The 22,569-nt window shown below is 43.5% G+C and overlaps 1 protein-coding gene across 5 annotated transcripts in view; it reads right to left on the bottom strand.

The window, feature by feature from the left end:
• IFT81 (intraflagellar transport 81) overlaps positions 1-18,219 on the bottom strand; it is a 56,197-nt gene extending 37,978 nt beyond the window's left edge. For 3 of the 5 annotated variants that reach the window (XM_084820332.1, XM_084820335.1, XM_084820336.1), the window contains exons 1-8: positions 18,014-18,219; positions 17,116-17,278; positions 15,518-15,621; positions 11,557-11,737; positions 9,832-9,921; positions 7,211-7,276; positions 6,775-6,885; positions 5,468-5,552 (exon numbers count right to left, since the gene is read on the bottom strand). In XM_084820332.1, coding sequence (XP_084676458.1) covers positions 5,468-5,552; positions 6,775-6,885; positions 7,211-7,276; positions 9,832-9,921; positions 11,557-11,737; positions 15,518-15,621; positions 17,116-17,259 — 781 coding nt within the window. In that variant the 5' untranslated portion in view covers positions 17,260-17,278; positions 18,014-18,219. The remainder of the gene's footprint in view (positions 1-5,467; positions 5,553-6,774; positions 6,886-7,210; positions 7,277-9,831; positions 9,922-11,556; positions 11,738-15,517; positions 15,622-17,115; positions 17,279-18,013) is intronic. The other 2 variants (XM_084820333.1, XM_084820334.1) reach the window with 1 other exon arrangement.
• Positions 18,220-22,569: the final 4,350 nt, after the last annotated feature.

Below are 22,569 nucleotides of genomic sequence, written 5' to 3'. Positions count from 1 at the left end.
AAAACATATACAAGTCTCTCTTCAAGGCATTTATAATTATCGTATAAGCAAAGCATGAGATAGGGATACAACTGATCTCCTCAGCAGAGAGATGAGAGCGCTGAATATATAACGGAAGACATTATTAGAAAAAATTGTGTTTTTTTTAAGTCTTCTAAAATAAATATTGAGCTCTATGGACTGTAGCAACAAGCTGGTTCCCCGTGAACACAGTTTGCAGAGAAAAATCAGGTCTAACAAAAGGCTTAACTTAACTAACGGTGTACAGAGACTTTTAAATGTTACTTTATTAAATTTAATAGCTGGAGACTTCCTTTCTGAGCAATAACTAAACTTCGACTGGGTTACTTTTAACCATATGTCTCCGAATCCCTTCATGATATGTTTACAGACCGTATTTTACTGGCATATCATTGAACTTTGGCCTGCACCTGTGTTTATAAAGGTGTACAGAGTTTTTTGTGTGTTCATATTTCATTTTGCTCCAATTTGAAATTAATTTCTGTTTGTTTAATTATACTTGACATTTTTTGATATTAAAAAATAAAACTTTATAGTACATTGTTATAGAAAATAGGCTAATGCTTTAAAAAAAAAAAGCTTTATGGACATAAATGAAGTCCCAACTTTGAATTATAGTGAAAATCATTGTTATTCATGGAATCTGTGTGTCAAGAGCTTTCCAGTGAAGGGAATCAGTCATTGGGAAGGCAGTCAAAAAGGGATGACCAATTAACTCCCAACTTTGAATTATATATCTGAGATGTTAGCCTTACTAAATCTGTTGAAATGAATGGGACCTAACACTGGATACAACCCTATGCACCAAATCTCCTGATGGTGCCAGAGACTAGAGAAGAAATTTAAACCCCAAAACTGATTTATTAGGTCTACAGAAAGACAAACATTAATGGATGGCCTACTTTAGATGTTGCATACAGAGAGTAAAATATTTCCAACCTCTGGGGATTAGTCACGCGGGGAAAGACGTTACCCAATCCCCGCCCCTCCCCACCTGCAGCTTAATTGAACTTTTTCAGAGAATTCTGCCTTTCAGAAATTCTCAGGCTAGAGGAGAACAAAAGTGCACTTTAGGGCTTTCCATTATCCACTTCAGAAACTTGTAACGTTTTCTTTATAAAATCTCTACGTACATGCTCTTTACAGTGTGCTTGGCTCAGGGCCTTAAGCTTATTCGAGTCCCATTTTGCCAATGGCATAATTACATGTGAAAAGCTATTAATAGCTATTCATCATGTTTTCCGTTCAGATATTTTTATTGTTATAAGAAAGGTTCAGGAAGAGTGAATTAGCAGCTTGGTCAAACATGCAGGAACTAGCCATCCTTTCTTGCTAGACTGTATTAATGAACTTGCCCCAGCTAGAAATTTCAACACCTCCCCCAATACGTAGGCTAATAAATGCATATGTCCAAACAAAATTGCCTGCAGAATAGTTCAAGTCAAAAGGCACTTTTCTTCTGAGATCTAGAGGTCTCTAGAGTGCTTTTAGTATGTGCACAACCCCTCCCCAAAAGCACACACACAAAAACACCACCACCACATCGTTAAGTAAGCAGTAAAGAAGTAACAATACAGCTGGGGGGAACAATCCAGAAAATGCAAAATGCACTGAAATGGCATAGATTTCAGATGGAACACAGGGCAAAACAACATGTTTTTTGGCAAACGTGGGGGTTCCAACCCAGTGTTTGCCTTGTAATGCTAATGTTACAGGGGAGAACTGCAGGCAAAAAGGAAGGTGCTTCATGCTTCCCACCAGTTTTCTCCTACCAGTCCCTCTCCCTCTATCCCAGCTCCTGTGGGCTTATACCTTCGCACCCACTCCATACCTGGCCCAAGACCAGAAATAAGTCCAACTCAAGATTCAGGAAGGGTTAAACATCCCCTCTCTCAGCTGCCAGTTCTTGCTTTCAAATGCTACCCCCCAAGCCCCCAGCACACTTACATTACTTTGGCAAACACAAGTTTGGGAACACATGTTTGTTGAGATGGCACATATTTCCACCCTGAAGCACACCAAAGGAGTGCTGTAGACTCTTGCAGGCAAAAGCCTACTTCACCAGATTCAGGATGCTCTTGGATGATGAAAACTCATGCTACAACAATAAAACAGTTAATTTCTGAGCTGTTACCAAATGGGTTGTCTGTCGTTGCAAATCATGAGAAGATTCAATTGTTAAGGAGTTGTGGGAGAGGGACACACACATATGACAATGTGGAACAGTCCTCTACGTGAATTCTTTGCAAGAGCCCCCACACCAGATCTCCCTTTCTATGGAAATAGGCACTAGTTGGTATCACTAACTTCAATGCAGAAGTCAGCATACCTGTTTATATTATCAGGAACACATCTAACCCTGCACCAGTAAGGGTTGAACTGGTAAGAAAAACTGAAATCCATTACCAGTTATTCTTGCTTATCATCAATATTTATAAAGCTAACTCCTCTAATCCTCATAGAAATGCCAACAAAGAGAATTCTGTACTGTGGACAAGGACCAAACAACTAAGTCATTCTGTTGACATCGTAAGCATCAGCTATTATTTTTGCCAGGAGAGAGAATTCATCAGCAAAATGAGCCCTATCTTGTTGACTGAAGAATGAGTTATGGTTTCTCACCACTCCCTCTTGGTGGTCACCATCCAAAAAAACATAGTGTGCCATATCCTGGGCTTACAAAAACACAAAGCAAACAAGCAGTTGAGACTGCAAACTCATTCCATTGGGCAGTATCCATTGCTGGCAATCCAGTAGCTCTAAGCATATTGTGCTAGCAGGAATAACTGCTGGAGCAATGGGAAAGTAGCACTTGATAGAGCAACCCCCAAAACTACCACTGCCAGGAAGTTTCCTGGGTTGCATTAGCAAGTGGTACTTCCCTGTTGCATTAGCGGTTGTTCCTGCTAGTGCAGCAACAGTTTTAGATACTGTCCACTGTTTTAATACTAATCATAAGTAAACCAAAATACTAGGCATGATCCAGATAAACTGGAGCACTTTCAAGGGCCACTAATTTAAGCACCTGCTCATATTTCTCCCATTGAAATCAATGAGACTTCAAAGTACTTAACTCTGGATGGACCGTAATACACTGATCTTCAAATTACTTAGGGTACAATGTTGTCATAAGTTACTAGCAGGAAGAGCCATTTATTTCAGTGGGGCTTATATGTGGGTAAATAATGCAGAGGACTGCAGATTTGCTATACACCAAGGAGAAGACAGTACTAAATAGTTAACTTTTAAAATAGTGTAATACATTGCCTTTTAGCTGATTTATTTGAAACATTTTTTAAAACATACAAAGCCTTAATGGCAACATTTTCTGGCAGGGCTTAAGGCTTCTCTTACTGATTGATGCAAATCAGGAGGAATGTCTGAGATCTAGGATTCAAAGGTTTTCCTTAAAAGAAGCCTCCTCGTTTACTATAACACAGCCAAAATGCGATCAAAGTGGTTCTGAGTAGGAATTTACACAATGTTCTGACTTGAGTGCTCAGTCAAAAGCAAAAATTAGGCAGCCTCCCCCGTTACTCCCACATAGAAAAATATCATAATCCAATAATGATGGGGGAAAGTGAGTAGAATTAATTGAGGATAAAAATGCCAAATCTTCAGCTCTGAAATGGACATGGATTAGGATAAGCAGGCAGTCCGACTATAATGTAGCTGTGGTCAAAAAGAGGGCTTTTTGATTAAAGTAGTCCCAGCTGAAGGATCAACCCAGCTTTGCATCCTGTTCAATGCATTATATTAAATCATCCCACCCCTCCCTTCCTCCCTTCCAATAGGCGTATTCTTATGGTAGCTTCCCTGTGCCTCAAGAGTCCTGCTGGCCGAAAGGGGACATAGCAGATGTCCAAGCCCAGGTTCCGCCTCCATTAGACCTAGTTCGCACATTACACTAACCGATGGTTAACCTATTGTTTGTTGCCCTACCCAGGGTTTGTCTAGCAGACAATCAAACAAACTGCAGTTTGTTTTCTCAGTCCCTGGATTGTTTGTTTCCCTCCTCCAGGGCCGGCCCTCTCGTGAGGCAGGGTAACTCCCCCATCTCTGGTAGAGAAGTGGGGGGAGGGGCGAATTGTGTGCTCCCTCACCCCGTCAGGAGAATCTGCTGTTGCCCTCCCTCCACCTCCTCCACCACTGCGTCTACTACCCCTCTCCCTTCCTACTCCATTGCCACTGCCCGCTCTGCGGATCATCTCAGAGCGAGTGGTGGTGCTCTCTGAAGAGCCACATCAGCTAGAAAAGTGGCTGGCGTGGTTCTTCAGAGAGCTGGACAGTCCCAAATGCCAGGATCCGAGGGTTCCTTCCTTAGAGCCAGACGTTGTGGGAGAAGGGGTGTCCCCAGAGATCACCCCGTCTCTCAGCAGAGCTGATGGGAGAGGGCCCTGCTGTCGCATATCTCCCTCCACTGCAACCAGGTAAACTGTGGGAGCTGCTTCCCCATAGTAAAATCTGACCACGCCCAGCAAGGGCCCAATTTCAGGAACCACGGGATCAGGGCCAAGTGGCTGTTTCCCCCCCCCCACCCAATTCTCACCCTCCTTCCTGGCTTGCTACCACACACTTGGCCTCACCAATATGCTATGGGGCAGCACATTGGACAGGCTTTTATGTACGAATGCTGGAACAGACCAAAGGCCTATCTAGTCCAGCATGCTGTTCACCCAGTGGCCAACCAGCAGTCTGTGGAAAGCCCACCAGTAGGCCATGAGTGCAGCAGCACCCTCCTGTTCACGTTCCCCAGCCACTGGCGTAAAGCGGCTTTTGTTTCAGTCTCTGTGAATGTTCTACTTTTGGACATTTCCAGATCAGAGAAACTTGTATTAGTAACAAAATGCTCTCCTTTTCATGGAGAGATTTATCAGAAGAATAGAACCTTAAATGTTGAAATGTCTGAAATGGAACAAAAGTCTTGATTCAGATAACACAAAAACCAACACCCATGCATGATAATCCAATACTGTGACTGACTCAAAAGAATTCAAACAGACAAACAAGCCCTCCTAACAACCTCCCCCCAACACCCACACACCCACCACCACCACCAACAACAACACAAGGCCATCAATGCGCATGGCACTTTGCCGAGTGACAAAATCATAAAGAAAGCTCCCTGCCTCGAGGGAGGGACAAGGAACCAACGCAGTTGCAGTTACCCATTCTTTGGTTTTATTTATGAAATAAGATCAAAGGGTTAACTTAAAATTATTAACAATAATACAGCTATTGGCCATGCACATCTTAGTGTTCAGAGCTAAAATATATTCAGAACTTCAGAAATCTGTAAACCTGCATCAAGCCAAATCTTTAAAATGAAAACGTACAATCAGGAAGGGTATAAATTATATATTTCTCTGACTTCTTAAAAAGTCCTTCCATGGGTTTTGGCAGGAGACCGGGGGGGGGGGGGGGACATTTTAGAACTCCTACTTACTTTCTGGCTTTGAATCCACTGCTGCATGACGCATATCCTTGAGCTGGAGTTGGACTCTTTGCAGCCTCTGCTCTGCATGAAAAAGCTTAGAAAATGTGCACAGATCTATTAATAAGCTTAATCTGTGGAAATATATACACATACAACGAAATAATGCAAAAAAATGAGGAAACATCTATGCAAACTCTACTGAAAGGACTGACAGAGCACACAATGTGCCCTTTTCCTTCGAAGGAAGGAAAAACTTCCCCTTTACTTCCCCTTTACTTCACGAAGGGGAAGTAATAAGAAAGCATTTCTATCAGCAGATCTGGCAAGATAATGCTGCAACCTATTCTACTGTTGAGCTGACTTAGGGCAGGAATTGTGAGGTGGGCCTGGCAATCCATTGGAGGAGGCGCCCTCTCTGAGAGACGTCAACAGATGAGCACGTGGCCCTCAGATGAGCAGGCCAAGGTCTGATTCTCACTCCACCCAAGAATGCCTTTTTGAGCTCCATTTCAGAAACAGAGGTTTCTCAGCAAGTCTACCCACCTAACCCAGCATCCTGGTTTCTGGCCATGGTCAGTCAGAGGCCTCTGGAAACTCACAAGAAGGGCTTCAAGGCAGCTGTCTTCCCTGCTTTTGTCCCCAACATCTGGTATGCAGAAGTATATATGAATTTATATGGATACCTGAGAGAGTGTCGCTCCCAGCACGAACCTACCTGTACACTACACTCATCACCGAAGGCCCTCTTCCAGGTGCTTCCTCCAAGGGAGGCTCAGAGGGTGTCAACAAGGCAGAGGGCCTTCTCAATGGCAGCCCCCCAATTATGGAATGAACTCCCTAGTGACGCCCGCCTAGCGGCAGGCAACACTATTATCTTTTTCAGTGGCAAGTTAAGACCTTCCTCTACTCCCAAGCATTTAGCAGCATATGATAGGTTTTTGTTTGGATATGAGAATGTGTGTGCATGTGTCTGCTCTGTTTATATGTTTGTAGCTAAACTGTTTCTATATTATGCATAATACTTTATTTTTAAGGTTTTTAATCTTTGTAACCCCCCCCCCCCCCGAGAACTTTGGGCAGTACAGAAATGTAATATATGAAGTGAAATAGGCATCCATAATACCCCCAATTTCTCCACAATCGACATAGAAATGCATACTGAGAACAGCTTTAAACCTCTGTAAAACAGGAGTGTTATCACCCAATAACAACATTGGTGTCTTTTAAAACCAATTTATAACTGTCCTTTTATAAAGCAGAACAAGGTGTGTGTTTTTTAAAATCTGATTTTAACTGGTATGCTTTTGCACAGATACCTGGTTTTTCTGCTCTTGCTTCTGCTGGGCAAGAGATTCCTCTCTCTCTTTTTCTACTCGAAGCTGCCTAGCCGTTTCAAGCATCCGCTGATGATTCTGCACTGTCTCCACCTATGGAGAGAGGGAGAAGTGGTGCACATTAACCACAACATAGCTGAGGAACCACTTAAAGTAAGATTGTGTGTTTCACAGATTCACACCACACTTCCTCCCCATATGCAACACTTATTGGAGATGACACTGAAGTGTTGGGCTCAAGGCCTTTCAACGTTTTGGACCACTGCCTGGAGAAGATTCCCTTTCCTCCCATTAGCCATTTGATTCCTTCCCCAGGAGTACAGCATCTTAGCCTTAATCCCTGTTTGCATTCCCCAGTCAAACTTGCCATCCAAGGATAATGACACCCACAGGCTGCAGCCTGTCTCTACTCACTTACTCGCTTCTTGAGACGCTCCACTCTCTTCATCAGCTGATCCTTCTCTTCTTCCATAGCAGTGATATCCTAGAAAGCAGCAACATTAAAAAGCCCATCAAACATGGTGACTTAGAGAGAGGAGTTGGACCAGAAACAATTATTTTTCTATAGATCTGGAACTGCTAAGAACAGAATGTCACAATTTTCATGTAACTGAAATCAGTTATGCCCAGGATTCTAATAACATCTTATGCATGTTAATCAAAGTCACATCAACATATCTGAAGAGGCATATTCAGGGCTAAACAACACGTTACATTAAATGCATAGCATGTACCTGACCCTTAGTTATTGTTTTTTTGCTTTACTGTTAAATGTGGAAGGCCCAAATCTGGATCACACGGGGATATTAAACCTTCCCCCTTCTTGAGCCCCCATGTGGGGGCTAAAGAAAAAAATACAACTGGCGTCAATGGAGGGTTTTTCCCCTTTCTTTAACCCCTGCTCGGGGGGGGGGGGGGGCGGCGAGTGGGAAGGTTTAAACCCCCCATACCAACACCCAATGGTCCTGATCTGGATCAGGGCCTCGCAAGCTTACATTAAAGTAAAAAATGTTTGGATCAACTATACACTTTGCATTTAACATAGCGTGCAATTTAGCCCTTAAACCCTGAAGAATTTGTTCATGCTTCAAAGCAGAAAGGAAAACAAACTGCACCTAGACATTTGACAGATGTCATACTTAAAAAAGAGCACAGGCTTCAGGAGGGAGATGAGTGATGTAGTTATTGGTGGGCAGTTGGGCTAGTAAAATGTTTCTGAGTCGGTAATACAAGTCACTTTGATCCTAGAGCAGTCATGCCTATTTGAACATTCATCAGTATAGCTACCTCTATTTATTAATACATTTATATCCTGCCCATCAAGTATTTTCTCCCAGGGCACCTTACATCCATTCTATATCAAAAATAGCATTGTAAAATACAACAAACTAACAAAGTACAACAGCAGATAAAAGCAGCATAAAAGCCAAATCAATTCAGAGCTAATGTTTTTGAAGCCCAGAAAAATAAAAAGGCCTTTCCTTGGTGCTGAAAAGAGAGCAATATGGGCACCAGGCAAACTGCCCTTTGGCATATATCACAACCATGAATAAGGTGGGTTGTTGTTTTTCTAGCCTGAAATGTACTGGGATACCATGGGCACAAACCAGGCAAAGTTCAGCATTTTCCAGCACCATGGATTTCAATGGGAGAAATGTAAGCACTTGCTTCACTCTATAATTAGAATAACTGGGGCTTGAGCACCTTTAATGCTTAACTTTGACAGGATTGTGCTCTATGGTATCAGCTTAGTTCAGTTTTCTGTATACCCTCCATAATCTTCTTTGCAATAGTGCTTGGCTGCCATCTTAGTTGCCCCCCAACCTTTCTTTTGCTTGCAGTCGCTGCAGAAGTAGAGAAATCAGCCAGAACCATGTTTAGACCTGTGGCCTGGTGAAGGAGAAGCCCTGTGTGGGGCATCTGCTGCTGGGTGCTCTTGCCAGATATTTCTGTGTGTGTGCATGAGGTGGGGTGTCATTTACTTTGGGCTAACAGCAGTGGTATCCCCACAAAGGGACATTAACAAAGAACAGCCTACCCCAATGTGGTGCCCTCCAGATGTGTTGGACTACAACTCCCAGCACCCTCCATGCTGGGAGTTGTAGTCCAACACAACTGTAGGGTGCCAGGTTGGGGAATGCCGACAATGAGGATTTCGCTTTGGAGTCGTCACTTCAAGAGTGCAGCAAGGGCGTGACCTTCTGTTGGGTCACTCAAGTCAGGGACTTTAATTGGCTGCATATGCCAGTCCTCTCATGAGATGAAACCATGAGAGGAGGCTAGAGGCCTGTTGCAGGGAGCCTTCTCTGAGAGGGAGGGCTTAAGAAGTATTTTTAGTAGCGAGTGAATCCTAACAGGAGAGCAGGGAGGGTGTTGATTTTATTGGATCTTGTTTGTGTCAGCTTTTATTTGTAAGCTCCTCTTACAGGCACCCTTCACAGAAAAGTGGGAATAAAATCGATCGCAATACTATCTCTTCTGTAGATAGTAACTTTTGCACATATACTTGTAAGGGTACAGTTTAATCCAAACAGTAAGTCTACAAAAACTGGTGAAAAAGAAGGACACAGAGACAAGTGTGTGCCTATTTTTGTAGGAGTGTCAGAGAGGATTACCTCCCCGCCTCACACACATGTTCTTTCAGCACGCTCTCCAGAATATTAAGCAATGCAATGTGGAAAATCTATTGTCTAGGTCGGCCCTGCCTGCTTGAAGGTCCTGATGCACCAGACTTCATTCCAAGCTTGACCTCAGGTTTCTTGCTTCTTCTGCCTATAGAGACTTGCCCAGCTGAGAAAAATGTGGCTAGCTGTTTCATAGTTAGGGCTACCATGAATGCTCAAAGGCACCACGAACAGGCCAAGGAGAGCTAAAGCTAAAAAAAAATACTTATGTCAAAAAGACATTAAAAAAAAAATCACCAGTCTGATATTAAGGAAACAGATCCATTTTCTTAACAATGGCAATTTCATGTTATACATGTTATCGATGACCAGAAAAAATGAAAAATACTCTTTAAAATCTGTTTGTTTGTTTTACCCTTCGTATTTCTGCAGTCGAGAAACCAGATGTCTTGAGCTGTTCACATTCTTTATGCAGGTTTTTGAAGGCTTCCATCAGTTCTTCATACTGAAGAAAAAAGAAAAAGAGATCTTCTAAAGCCAGTGCTATGACTTAATTCTCAGCACTATATTGTTTACATTATTTACATTCACAGTGATCAAAATGGTGAACAAAGGGTCCTTCCCCTAACCTCAAATGAACAGACCAGTAGACAGGAGACAGGCCCCTGAATTTATCTGGCTTGCAAACTACAGCAGGGGATAAAAGCTATGTCCAAACCATGTTTGATACTGTTCCTTAATTACATAACTAAGACAAAAGAAACACACAAAATAAATATTTGCAATGAATGACAGCCAGAATAGTTGATCTCTGGTCATAACATGAAATATTGAACATATAAATAGCCATCAGCAAAATCTCTTGATCTTTAGCAACATTTAAACAACCTCAAATAGTTATATTGTTTTAAGGGTGGTGTATTATTACAGTTCCATGGGGCTTTCTTGGCAAGAATACTGGAGTGGGTTGCCATTTCCTTCTCCAGTGGACCACATTTTGTCAGAACTCTCCACCATGACCTGTCTGTCTTGGGTGGCCCTGCATGGCATAGCTTATGGCTTCACTGAGTTACGCAAGCCCCTTCGCCACAACAAGGCAGTGATCCGCCGAATAATCGATGCTTTCGAACTGTGGTGCTGGAGAAGACTCTTATGAGTCCCCTGGACTGCAAGGAGGTCAAATCAGTCAATCCTAAAAGAAATCAACCCTGACTGCTCATTGGAAGGACAGATACTGAAGCTGAAGCTCAACTATTTTGGCCACCTAATGCAAAGAGAAAACCCACTGGAAAAGACCCTGATGCTGGGAAAGATTGAAGGCAAAAGGAGAAGGGGACGGCAGAGGATGAAATGGCTAGATAGCATCACCGATGCAATGAATATGAACTTGAGCACACTCTGGGAGAGAGCAGAGGACAGGAAGGCCTGGCATGCTATGGTCCATGGGGTCACGAAGAGTCGGACACGACTGAATGACTGAACAACAACAATTATTACAGTTTCTATTTTGGATAAGCAAGCAGATTATTGGAACGTATTTTACATAATGGAAACTGCAGAATTGTATCTTTATACAAATTAGGAGTGGCACACACTGAACAAACATACAAGCTGCATTCCTTTCTCTAAAGGCAGCTTTTGTTTAGTTATTTTAATTATGAATGCGGATATTGTCAATACGGAGAAAAATGTTTGCTTTAACTTCCATGCGAGTCAAGGGACCTTTTTGCTCCTTTATGTGGCACACGCATGCACCTGAAGAAAGGCAGGGGTGTTGTGCTATTTCTGCTACCATTTTACACACCTGGTGGCAACAATTCAAGATCTCCAGGAGGCAAGAAAAAGGACTTGGGTGGCACTGCGTGGAGGAGCGCAGGATCCCATGGTGATTTCTGCACTAGGTTGAGATACTTCACTTTACGAGTTGTCCTCTTATCCAAGCAGATGCAAACCTGCCAGGTCTCACAGTATAATTAAACAATCCCTGATGCATCTGTCTTGGGTGTATATCTTAGGTTTGTTTATCTTCCTGAACTGAGTCAAAAGGCCATCATCTAAAATACTGCTTGCAACCCTCACTGTTTGAACCCATGTTATTACCAAAACACGACCTGGGTAACAAACACATTGCCAGTGCTACCTGTCTGTTGGTATCAGAAACTATATCATCTTGCAGGAACTCAGCGGGCACGTCCACTTTGATTAGGAAGCGTGCAAGATAGGCCCTTTTCTTGAGCTCGTTGGTCCGCTGAAGTAGCCAGTGCAGGACAGGATGAATGACCGGCTTGCTTCCAATAACTAAACCTTGGCGAAATGTACTCCTAAACAATAATAGTAATAAAAACATGACATCAGGCTCCACCAAGACATTTCAAACCAGAGAAAAGAGGTCTGAAGCAAACATAAGCAGCAGGCATCCCCCCCCGCTACTTGATTATTTAATTTTATTTATTTATTTAAAGTATTTTTATCCTACTCCTTGGCCAAAAAGGCTCCTGGAGAGGCCTCCATATAATCAGTAAACAATACAGTCTCTGGCTGCAGACATACAATCTAAAAAGACATGCTATACAAAGGAAGAGGGATGGGAAGGGAAGGGAAGGGGAAAAAAATAGGTATTCTTTCAGCAGGTGGAATGTCTCCGCTTCTGCTCCCATCTCCCTCTTTACCTAACAGAAGATTGTGAATACATAATACTATTTACTAATGCTCAAAGTGCTTTACAAACTATTCTCATCATAGCATCCAGCAGGGCTGTAGCTGACAGATATTTTATTAATTTACAGCATTTCTTATCCTGCCTTTCAGATCCAAACAGCCTTTAAAGGCAGCTTATAAACAATACTTAAAGGCATTATAAAAATGAAAAAACAACAGTAGCACTAAAATCAAATGAAAGAGACCCACCACTCGAGACGGGTCTCCAAGAGAACATCACATTAAAAAATATCTAGCAACAACATATCAATTCACACTTGCCCCAAAGGCCTTCAGGAACAACCATTTCACCACTCGCTAAATGGCAAGCACTGACCAAAGAAAGTGGTTCAGTCATGGCACCACAGCCACAACCACCCCACCTCCAATGGCAGGGGAATACAAAGCAGGGCCTCAAACATCTACCTGAGCATGCAGGTAAGCACATATGGGATGAGGCAGTCCTTCAGGTATCCTGCCCCCGGATCATTTAGGGTTTTAAAGGTCAAAAGAAGCACTAGAATGATGGTGCTTGTCTGTCTGGGCCTCTCACACTGTTGCTGCAGTCTCCTTCCCACACTCCTGACCTGAGCTTCTGAGCCCAGCTGTGGACAGATGTTGGCACCACTTCACTTCCAGCCAGCCATGTTAACTTCTGGTCAGGTATGCCACAGAGTCACCAGGGGGTTGCAATTCTCACCACTCTATTTATGGATTGAGTGTGTGCGAAGCCAAGAGAGAGATGGGGGCTTGCCTATGACCACAGTAAAATTCCGAGCTGAGGGACCACCTGGCTCACAGGTCATTCTCTCAACCGAGTCATTCCAAGCTGTGTACTGTGAGAAATGAATACATTCAAGAAGCAAAGCCACCTGTGAGCTCAAAGTACACCCCCACATCATTCAATCACTTTCAGTGCGGAAACACAGTGGGATTTCCTGCCTTTAAAGCAGGCTGTGTGCTGCCCCCTGAATGAGTCACTGTTCCAGGCCTGCCTCTTTCCAATGATGGGGCATGCCAAATCAGTAACTCATGCAGACACACAGGAGGATGAGCTCTTCTGCAGGAGTACAAAGGAACACAGGAAGCTGTCTTAAACCATGTCAGGCCATTTGTCCATCTAGCCCAGTGTTGTATACTCTGGCTGGCAGCAACTCTCCAGGGTCTCAGCCAAAGGGTCGTTCCCATCACCTTCTACCGGATCCTTTTAACAAGAGATGCCAGGGATTGACACTGGGACCGTCTGCATGCAAAACAGGTGTTCTACCACCGAGCTGTGCTCCTTCCCCCTAAAAGGTGCTTGGGCATAGTTCTTACTCTGACATCTTTAAAAGTAAACCTTATCAGGCGTAAGAGTTAAGAGTACCTCCAATTTTAATTCAGAAGAAGTGATAGGAAATTTGAGAAACTGTGTCTGGCCACAATCTTAAAACACACGTACTAGAGAGTAACCCCCATTTAACACAGTGGGACTTCCTTCTGAGTAAACATGTTTAGGGATGGGCAGTTAAGCTACTATAATATCCCTCCGAAAAACCTACAGCCGCACAACAATGATGGGAACACAGTAGGCAAATATTCACAAATTTTCTTAACCAGCACAATTCATTCTGGTTTATACATTTCAGAAGTCTGCAGAGTTTCTATTAAAGTGGGGGAGGGAGAGAGGAGAAGACGAGGGGATAATGTATTCATTAAAATGAATACCAAGATAAGCAAATAAGCTATAACTTCAAATCTATAAAAGCAGCATAAAAATAATATGAAAAACAAGGAAAGATGCTTAGGAGGGTGCAATAATGAATTAGAGGCATGGATTGGATTATGGTCTGTTCAGAGATGGTGAGGCAACCTCAGGCCAAGCTTAGTCAAGCCTTTCCAACCTTTCTGTCTCTTGTAGACCCTTTATTAATTTAGCCCCACTCTGCTTTTGACCTCACCCCACACCCATCACACTCCACTCCACGAAAGGTCATCTGCTTATTTATTTATTTAAAATATTTCTTGGCCGCCTTTCAAGGCAGAAGCCCTCGCAAGGCAGCTTATCACCTTAGTTGCCATCCATCAAGTCACCTCCTCCTCTTCCTGAAAATCCACATTTCCTGCAATGCTGCTTCGTTTCTAAGCTACCAGATTTCATCCTCCCACTGCCCCCGCTTATTCCTCACTGCTCTGTTTCAAAATCCTATCCTCTCCCATCACCTTTGCCTATTCTGTGTGGGTGGTTTCAGGCAACCAAGCTCTAAGCAGTGACCTTCTAATTATAATTTCTCTGCATGGCAGCTGCATCTATGCGCATGGAGACCCAGTTGTCTGTAAAGACTGGCCATACAGCGAGCTCGATTTTATCATGCCCTTGGAACCATATGGAGATGGCAAAGGATGCTCTCCCCATCAGATCTATCCTGCGGTCCTGGCCGACACAGACAAGCAGTTCCCAACAGACATGGATGTAGCTGCTGTTTAGCAAGATTATATGAAGCAGCCATTATATTGCCCTTGATCATCTGAACCTACTTAGTGCCTTAAAGGCTGCAAATCCACAGAGTAGGGACCCTGGCACTGGCACTCGATAAAATGCTAAGACAGTAGCACCCTCTACTGACCAATGCAAAGAATACAGGGAGCTACTGAAGAAACAAGGTGGGGGGGGGGTAGAAGCTTAGGAGAGAATCAATTTGTTCATTCTAAAAGGTGCCACAAGACTCTTTGTTGTTTTCAAAGAAACAAGGACTACAACAGCAGTAACACACTCCAGGTAATACAAATTACAGCACGATCCTAATCATGTTCACTTGGAAGTTGTCCAATTGTCTTCAGTGAGACTTATTTCCTCGTAGGTGTGCATAAGCTTGCAGCTTTGGGAAGGTTAGTACAAAACATACCTTCCAAGACCCTGCATTAAGCAAGGACTGTTCTAAAATCATCTTCACACCTAGTTCTAGAAAAACTGATAGTGCTTGCTGAAACACAAATTCATTTCCAAAGAAGGGGGATAAGGAGAGCCATGCTGGAAATAGGCTAAAGGCCTATTCAGTGTTCTGTTCCTACAGTGGCCAAACAAATGCCTATGGAAAGCCCGCAAGCAGGACATGAATGCAATAGCACCTCCCGCTTGCATTCTCCAGCAACTGGTATACAGAGGCATACTGCCTCCAATACTGGAGGTAATATATAGCCATCACGGCTAGCAGCCATTGATAGTCTTATGAGATGTATATCCATGAGATGTATCCAAAGAGTGACTAATAAGAACATGAGACAACATAACATATATGTTAATGACAAGTTGTTCCTGCATATGATGAGATTAAGTGCCTTTATAAATATATGAATTTTTACAGGTTCATATACCTTCACTAGTGGCTGCATTTTGCAATTATTAACAGGACATAAATACTTACAAGTCACTGGTACCTCCTGGAGGTTTATATTTAAGAATGCCGAGAAGGCTCAACATCCGTTTGGCAGTCTGCTCTGGCAACTCTTCTCTAATGTCAACAACATGCTGAAAAGTTTAAAAATAAGCAAGGTATCATTAACATGACAAACTTTGTTACCCAAGTAAAGCAAACCTAGAAGAATGGATTTTAACTTCCCATTTGGACTCTGTGAAACCCTGAAAATGAGAGGTTATGATCTAGTTCACACATAACAACAAACCATGATTTAATTAACCATGATTTGTTGAATTGTGGGTTATTGTTACATGTGAACTTGGAATTATAGGTTAACTATGGGTTGTTAACTACAAACAACCCATGAAGAGAACCGATGGTTTGTTGTTGGGTTGTGAACTGTCAGTTATTTAAATCATGGGTTGTCATTACATATGAACCCAGAATCATGGCTTGTTTCGTTACGACTACAGAAGCAGTGGGAAAGAGTGGTAAAAACCCCTCAGCCTCTTTACATGCCAGTACTGCAGTGCTGCAAAGGCAGTTGGATATGGGGGCAGGGGGGCAAACAACCGAGGGACTGAGAAAACAAACCATGGTTTGTTCGACTGTTTGCCAGACAAACCCTGAGTAGGGCAACATAACATGGTTTAAATCAACCATGGGTTAGCATTACATGTGATACAGGTCTGCATATATAAACCATGATCAGCTCCTGCTGAGTGTGATGTCTGAACCCAGACAGCTGGGTTGTTTAGGGGTTAAGGGTACAATCCTATGCATGGTTACTCCAGATTTTGTCCTATTTAAATTGTGTCTGAGTAAAAATGGCTAGGACTAGCCTGCAGCTAATACAAATTTACTTACTTTGCACAACTTTTTGCCCATTCACTTTTTTGCCTTGTACAGAGGCCATGCAGCCCTGTATAGCTATATACAATACACACACATTTTAGAGTAAAGTTGCATAGGATGAGGCTGTCATTCTATTTCCAAGAGTGAGGTTTTCAAGAAGTTTTCATTTCATTTTTTACTATTTTAGGGAAGCCTGAGAGAAGAAAGGAAAGAGCAAAGAGGCTGAAAAACAAGTTGTAGAGGAAGAGTGCACATGCCCCAAGAGATGGACAAGGAGATATGCAAAGTACTGATGATACCTCAACCCCTTTACTACCAATGTCCTGACTGCTACCTTTGGGCTTTCCTAGTAATTATGCATGCCTCTCCAAGCTCTACTAGACACAATCTAACAGGATACCAAGCTATCAAATTCTATTGCCCTCTTGTTGAGGCAGAAGGCAACTGCTGAAGAAAGCATCCTTTCTTCTATAAATAAATACTTTCTTCTGCAGAAACTAGTTCAGGAAGTCACCAGTAAAGAATGACAGGCCCATCCTCTGTGATAGCATAAACTGTAAACTGAGTAAGAAGCTAAAAGGAGAAGAGGAGAAGGAATCACAGCATCTGGGAACTAAGGGATGCTGTGAGAGGTTTTGGGATTTGTGTGTGTATTGTTGTAATTTATCGTATTGAAATGCAGGATACAAATCATAAATACATACATCTGCAAGCTTCCCAATATTTTGACATTTAAAGTCCAATCTTACCTTTGGGTCAATCTCTCCCAGAACATCATTGAGCAACTGTAACAGCTGCATGGACTCCAGTGAGTCAAATGTGATTAAATTGAAGTTCTTCTTAAAGGGCTCCTTATTGAGTTTCTCAACAATGAATTTCAGTTGGTCGCTCATAATGGCACCTAAGAGCTACCTGCAGGAGGAGAAAGAGATTGAAAGGAACTTGGGAACTAATGTCACAGAATCTGTGTATCTCAACAAAAGCAATAAAAATTCCTATGCAGTGACATACACAGGGCTGGGGGGACAGACAGGTAAGAAGGGGAACACCATAACCCCAGATCATAGATTCCAGCTTCTGTTGTAGGTCTGGAAAGGTAAATAAATATTTGTACTTTGTAGCAACCTCCTTCTGGAGCATTAAAAATCTTCCACTAGACCAGGTTTTTTGCAATCACAGCAAGAAAGACGCCTCCCCACCCTTAAGAAAGAAAATCGTAATTTTTCTTTTTTTGCCTATAGCAGAATTCCGTGGCATATTCACTGATTGTTATCTTTCCCTTTCTTATCTTTCTCACACTCTGTCAAAATTCAGACTGCAAAATGTAGATGGATTCCCCCCAGCCCCCGCCACACGCACACTTTTTACTTTTGTTACTCTGTCAAAATGGCAAGTACGTTGATGGCATAATAATACTAGTAATCAATCGCATCTCCTTGAAATGGAGAATATCTAGGGATAAATTGGTCAGAGGCCAGGATGTCCCCCGGCCCCAAGTCACCCCCAATTGGCAGATACAGGTTACCATGGTAACCCCTGCATTATTTACAATGTGGCCTCCTCAGGCTGTACCCCTGCAAGGGTAGTCGGTAAACAATCTTTACAGCCCTTTTTCTCCCCCATATTCTACAGCTCTCCCCACATTACCTCAGCTTTCACCCGAAGCGCCCCTCTAAGTTGCCGCCCCTTCCCCACCTTGGTAAAAACAGAATCCCAAAGGCCCTTAGCAACGGTTGCTAGGGGACGGTTGTGATGGTGGAGGCGGCAGTTCCGCTCACGTGACCAACATGGCGACGGGTGGAACCGGGAGGAGACGAACCGTGTCCACGGAAGGAGGCCCCGCCCTCGAAGCCGACGACAATAAGACGTTGGCGCGAGCGTAGGACTGCGCCTGCGCGATGCAAGGAGGCGGGAGGGGGCCGGCTGTCGTCGTCGTCTTTCTCCGCCCTTGTGGCGCCTCATTTGCGCCTCTGAGGGATGGCGGTTAATGTCGCCTGACAACAATTTCTCCTAAAATGAAGGGGAAAGGAGTATTACATTTTGTCCAAGAAAAGTTCAGCAGACAAATTAACTGCCAGTTTTTAGTTGCGACTAATAGTAACAATAACAGTAATAATACTTAGCACTTTAATAATAACGGTGTTTAGAACAGCAACAAAAAGGCGGGGGGGGGACGAACGGCAAGAAGGGGAAGTAGGAAGTAATTTTTTACTTAATGTATTGCACGCTTAGTGGCCAAATCCTATGCACAACTAGGTGACAGTAAGCCCGGTAGGGTTGTATTCAATGGGTTGTGTCCAATGGGTTGTGTCCAATGTTAGTCTAGCTTTAGGCCTAGTCATTTCAATGGGTCTACCCTTAAGTAAGACCAATGTTAGATACAGCCCACAGATCTCATCTATTTCTTTACTCAGTTCCACCTCAGGGTTGTATTCATGGTTCTACCCTCATCCATTTTACCCTCACAACTCTGAGGCAAGTTAAGACTGAGAGATAGCAAGTGGCTTAGCAGCTGAGTGGGGACTGAAGTCTGGTCTTACCCCAGGACTCCAACAACTAGCCACACTGGTTCTCACTACACTCACAAAGATTTTTTTTAAATTCTAAGTAAACACTACCACAAGATGTGATGGCTGCTGGCTGAGATGGCTTTTGAAACCAGGATTAGACAAATGTATGGAGGTGAGGTCTCATGAATGGCTATTTGTCATGATGGAACCTCTTATATAGGGATACTCTACCTCTAGATACCAGGTGCAGGGAACACTACTTTTTGAACTTCCAGTTGCTGGGGAGCAACAGCGGGAGAGGGCTGTTAACTCTCATGTCCTACGTGTGGGCTTCCCCTTTGGGCATCTGGTTGGCCACTCTGAGAAAGGAATCATAGAATAGTAGGGTTGGAAGGGGCCTACAAGGCCATCGAGTCCAACCCCCTGCTCAATGCAGGAATCCATGTCAGTGCATCCCTGACAGATGGCTGTCCAGCCTCGTCTTGAAGGCCTCCAGTGTGGGAGAGCCCACCACCTCCCTAGGGAATGGGTTCCATTGTCATATTGCTCTAACAGGAAGTTTTTCCTGATGTTCAGCCAGAATCTGGCTTCCTGTCACTTGAGCCCATTATTCCGTGTCCTGCACTCTGGGATGATCGAGAAGCGATCCTGGCCTTCCTCTCTGTGACAACCTTTCAAGTACTTGAAGAGCGCTATCCTATCTCCCCTCAGTCTTCTCAAGGCTAAACATGCCCACTTCTTTCAGTCTCTCTTCATAGGGCTTTGTTTCCAGTCCCCTGATCATCTTTGTTGCCCTCCTCTGAACCCTCTCCAGTTTGTCTGCATCCTTCTTAAAATGTGGTGCCTGCCCAGAACTGGACACAGTACTCCAGATGAGGCTTAACTGGTGCTGAGTAGAGGGGAACTAGTACTTCCCAGATTTGGAAGCTATGCAGCCCAAAATTAATGCAGCCCAAAATAGCTTTTGCCTTTTTTGCAGCCACATCCCATTGTTGGCTCATCTTCAGCTTGTGATCGACAACAATTCCAAGATCCTTCTCGCTTGTAGTGTTGTTGAGCCATGTATCCCCCTTCTTGTAACTGTGCATTTGGTTTCTTTTTCCTAGGTGCAGAACTTGGCATTTATCCCTATTAATGTCATTCTGTTGTTTTCTGCCCAGCGCTCCAGTCTATCAAGATCACTTTGAATTTTGTTTCTGTCCTCCAAACTATTAGCTATCCCGCCCAATTTTGTGTCATCTGCAAATTTGATCAGCATTCCCTGCACCTCCTCCTCCAAGTCATTAATAAAAATGTTGAAGAGCACTGGGCCCAGGACTGAGCCCTGCGGTACCCCGCTCGTTACTTCTCCCCAGTTTGAGAAGATCCCATTGATAAGCACTCTTTGAGTCCGATTCTGTAGCCAACTGTGGATCCACCGGATCGTTGTTTCATCTAGCCCATTTTGAGCTAGTTTGCTCATCAGGATATCATGGGGCACTTTGTCGAAAGCTTTGCTGAAGTCGAGGTATATGATGTCTACAGCATTCCCACAGTCCACAAGGGAGGTTACTTGATCAAAAAATGAGATCAGATTTGTCTGGCAGGATTTGTTCTTGACAAATCCATGTTGGCTTCGCGTAATCACTGCATTGTTTTCAAGGTGCTTACAAATGGATTGCTTTATAATCTGCTCCAGAATTTTCCCAGGGATTGATGTCAGACTGACTGGTCTGTAGTTCCCAGGTTCCTCCTTTTTACCCTTTTTGAAGATAGGGACAACATTAGCCCTCCTCCAGTCATCTGGCACTTCACCCATCCTCCATGATTTCTCAAAGAGAATAGACAGTGGTTCTGAGAGTTCTTCTGCCAGTTCCTTTATTACTCTAAGATGCAGTTCATCTGGCCCTGGAGATTTGAACTCATTCAAAGTAATTAGGTGTTCCTTGACCATATGCCTATCGCTCTCAAGCTGCAATCCTGCCCCTTCAGCCTGTACTTTGCCTTTGCCAGGGGGGTCATAGATCCTGTTTTGGGAGAAGAATGAGCCAAAGTAGGAATTCAGCACCTCTGCCTTTTCTTTGTCCTCTGTTATCATTTTGCCATCCTTACTTATTAGCTGAACCACCGTTTCTTTCCTCTGTCTTTTACTATACATGTAGCTGAAGAAAGCCTTTTTGTTGCTTTTAGCATCCCTCGCTAACCTCAGCTCGTTCTCACCTTTAGCCTTCCTGACTCCATCCCTGCAATTCTGTGCTACCTGCCTGTACTCTTCCTTTGTTACTTGGCCTTCTTTCCACTTCCTATATGTGTGCTTTTTTGTTTTCAGGTCTCTAAGCTTTTTGTGAAGCCACAATGGCTCCTTCTGTTGTCTTCCACCTTTTCTTCTTGTTGGAATTGTTTGTAATTGTGCCTTGAGAATTTCCTTTATACTGGACTAGATAGGCCTTTGGTCTCAGCCATCAGGAATACTGGACTAGATAGGTCTGTGGTCAGAACACAACAGGCCAGGGCTGGGGAATCTGTGGCCTTCTAGATGTTGTTGAACTACATAAGAACATAAGAAGAGCCCTGCTGGATCAGACCAAGGCTCCATCTAGTCCAGCATTCTGTTCACACAGCGGCCAACCAGCTGCCCACAGGAAACCCACAAGCGGGACATGAGTGCAACAGCATGCTCCCGCCCATGTTCCCAAGCAACTGGTGTACATAGGCTTACTGCTTCTGATACTGGAGGTAGCAAATAGCCATCATTGATAGCCTTCTCCTCCATTAATTTGTGTAAGTCCCTTTTAAAGCCATCCAAATTGGTGGCCATCAATACATCTTGTAGATATGAATTCCATAGTTTAACTCTGCGCTGTGTGAACAAGTGCTTCCTTTTATTTGTCCTGAATCTCCCACCAGTCAGCTTCATGGGATGACCCTATTGGGTTGTAGTATTATGGGAGAAAAATGTCTCCCTATCCACTTTCTCCACACCATACATCATTTTGCACACCTTTATTATGTCTCTCCTTACTTGCCTTTTCTCCAAGCTAAACAATCCCAGCTGTTGTAACCTTCCCTCATAGGGGAGTTGCTCCAGCCCCTTGATCATTTTAGCTGCCCTGCTCTGCACTTTGTCCAACTCTGCAATATCTTTTTCGTGGTGTGGTGACCAGAACTGTACACACTATTCCCTCTGTCATCACACCATAGATCATTTGTATGAGAGCAGTATGATATTGCCAGTTTTATTCTCAATTCCTTTCCTAGTTATGCCTAACATGGAGTTTGCCTTTTCACTGCACGCTGGGTTGACATTTTCATCGAGCTGTCCACCACAGTCCGAAGATCTCTTGCTTGGTCAGTCACTGCTAGCTCAGAACCAATCAGGTTATACTTGAAGTTGGGATTTTTTGCCCCAACATTCATCACTTTACACTTGCTTACATTGAACCACATTTGCCATTTTGATACCCATTCTCCCAGCTCGGAGAGATCCTTTTGGAGCTCCTTGCAGTCCCTTTTTGTTTTAACCACCTTAAATAACTTGGTGTCATCAGCAAACATGGCCACTTCACTGCTCACTCCTAATTCTGCTATAACTCATATCATCTCTCACCATAGGCTGGATGAGGCTGGTGGGAATTTGAGTCCAACAACACCTGGAGGGCCACACGTTCCTCATCCCAGCAATAGGACTTATTTCTGAGCAAACATGCACAGGAT

The sequence above is a fragment of the Heloderma suspectum genome, chromosome 13 (assembly GCF_057233095.1).
Source record: "Heloderma suspectum isolate Gila_16-S chromosome 13, 16-S_ref, whole genome shotgun sequence".
NCBI classification, from domain to species: Eukaryota; Metazoa; Chordata; class Lepidosauria; order Squamata; family Helodermatidae; genus Heloderma; species Heloderma suspectum.
The sequence above is the reverse complement of the archived record's forward strand: the minus strand, read 5'-3'. Positions and strand labels throughout refer to the sequence as shown.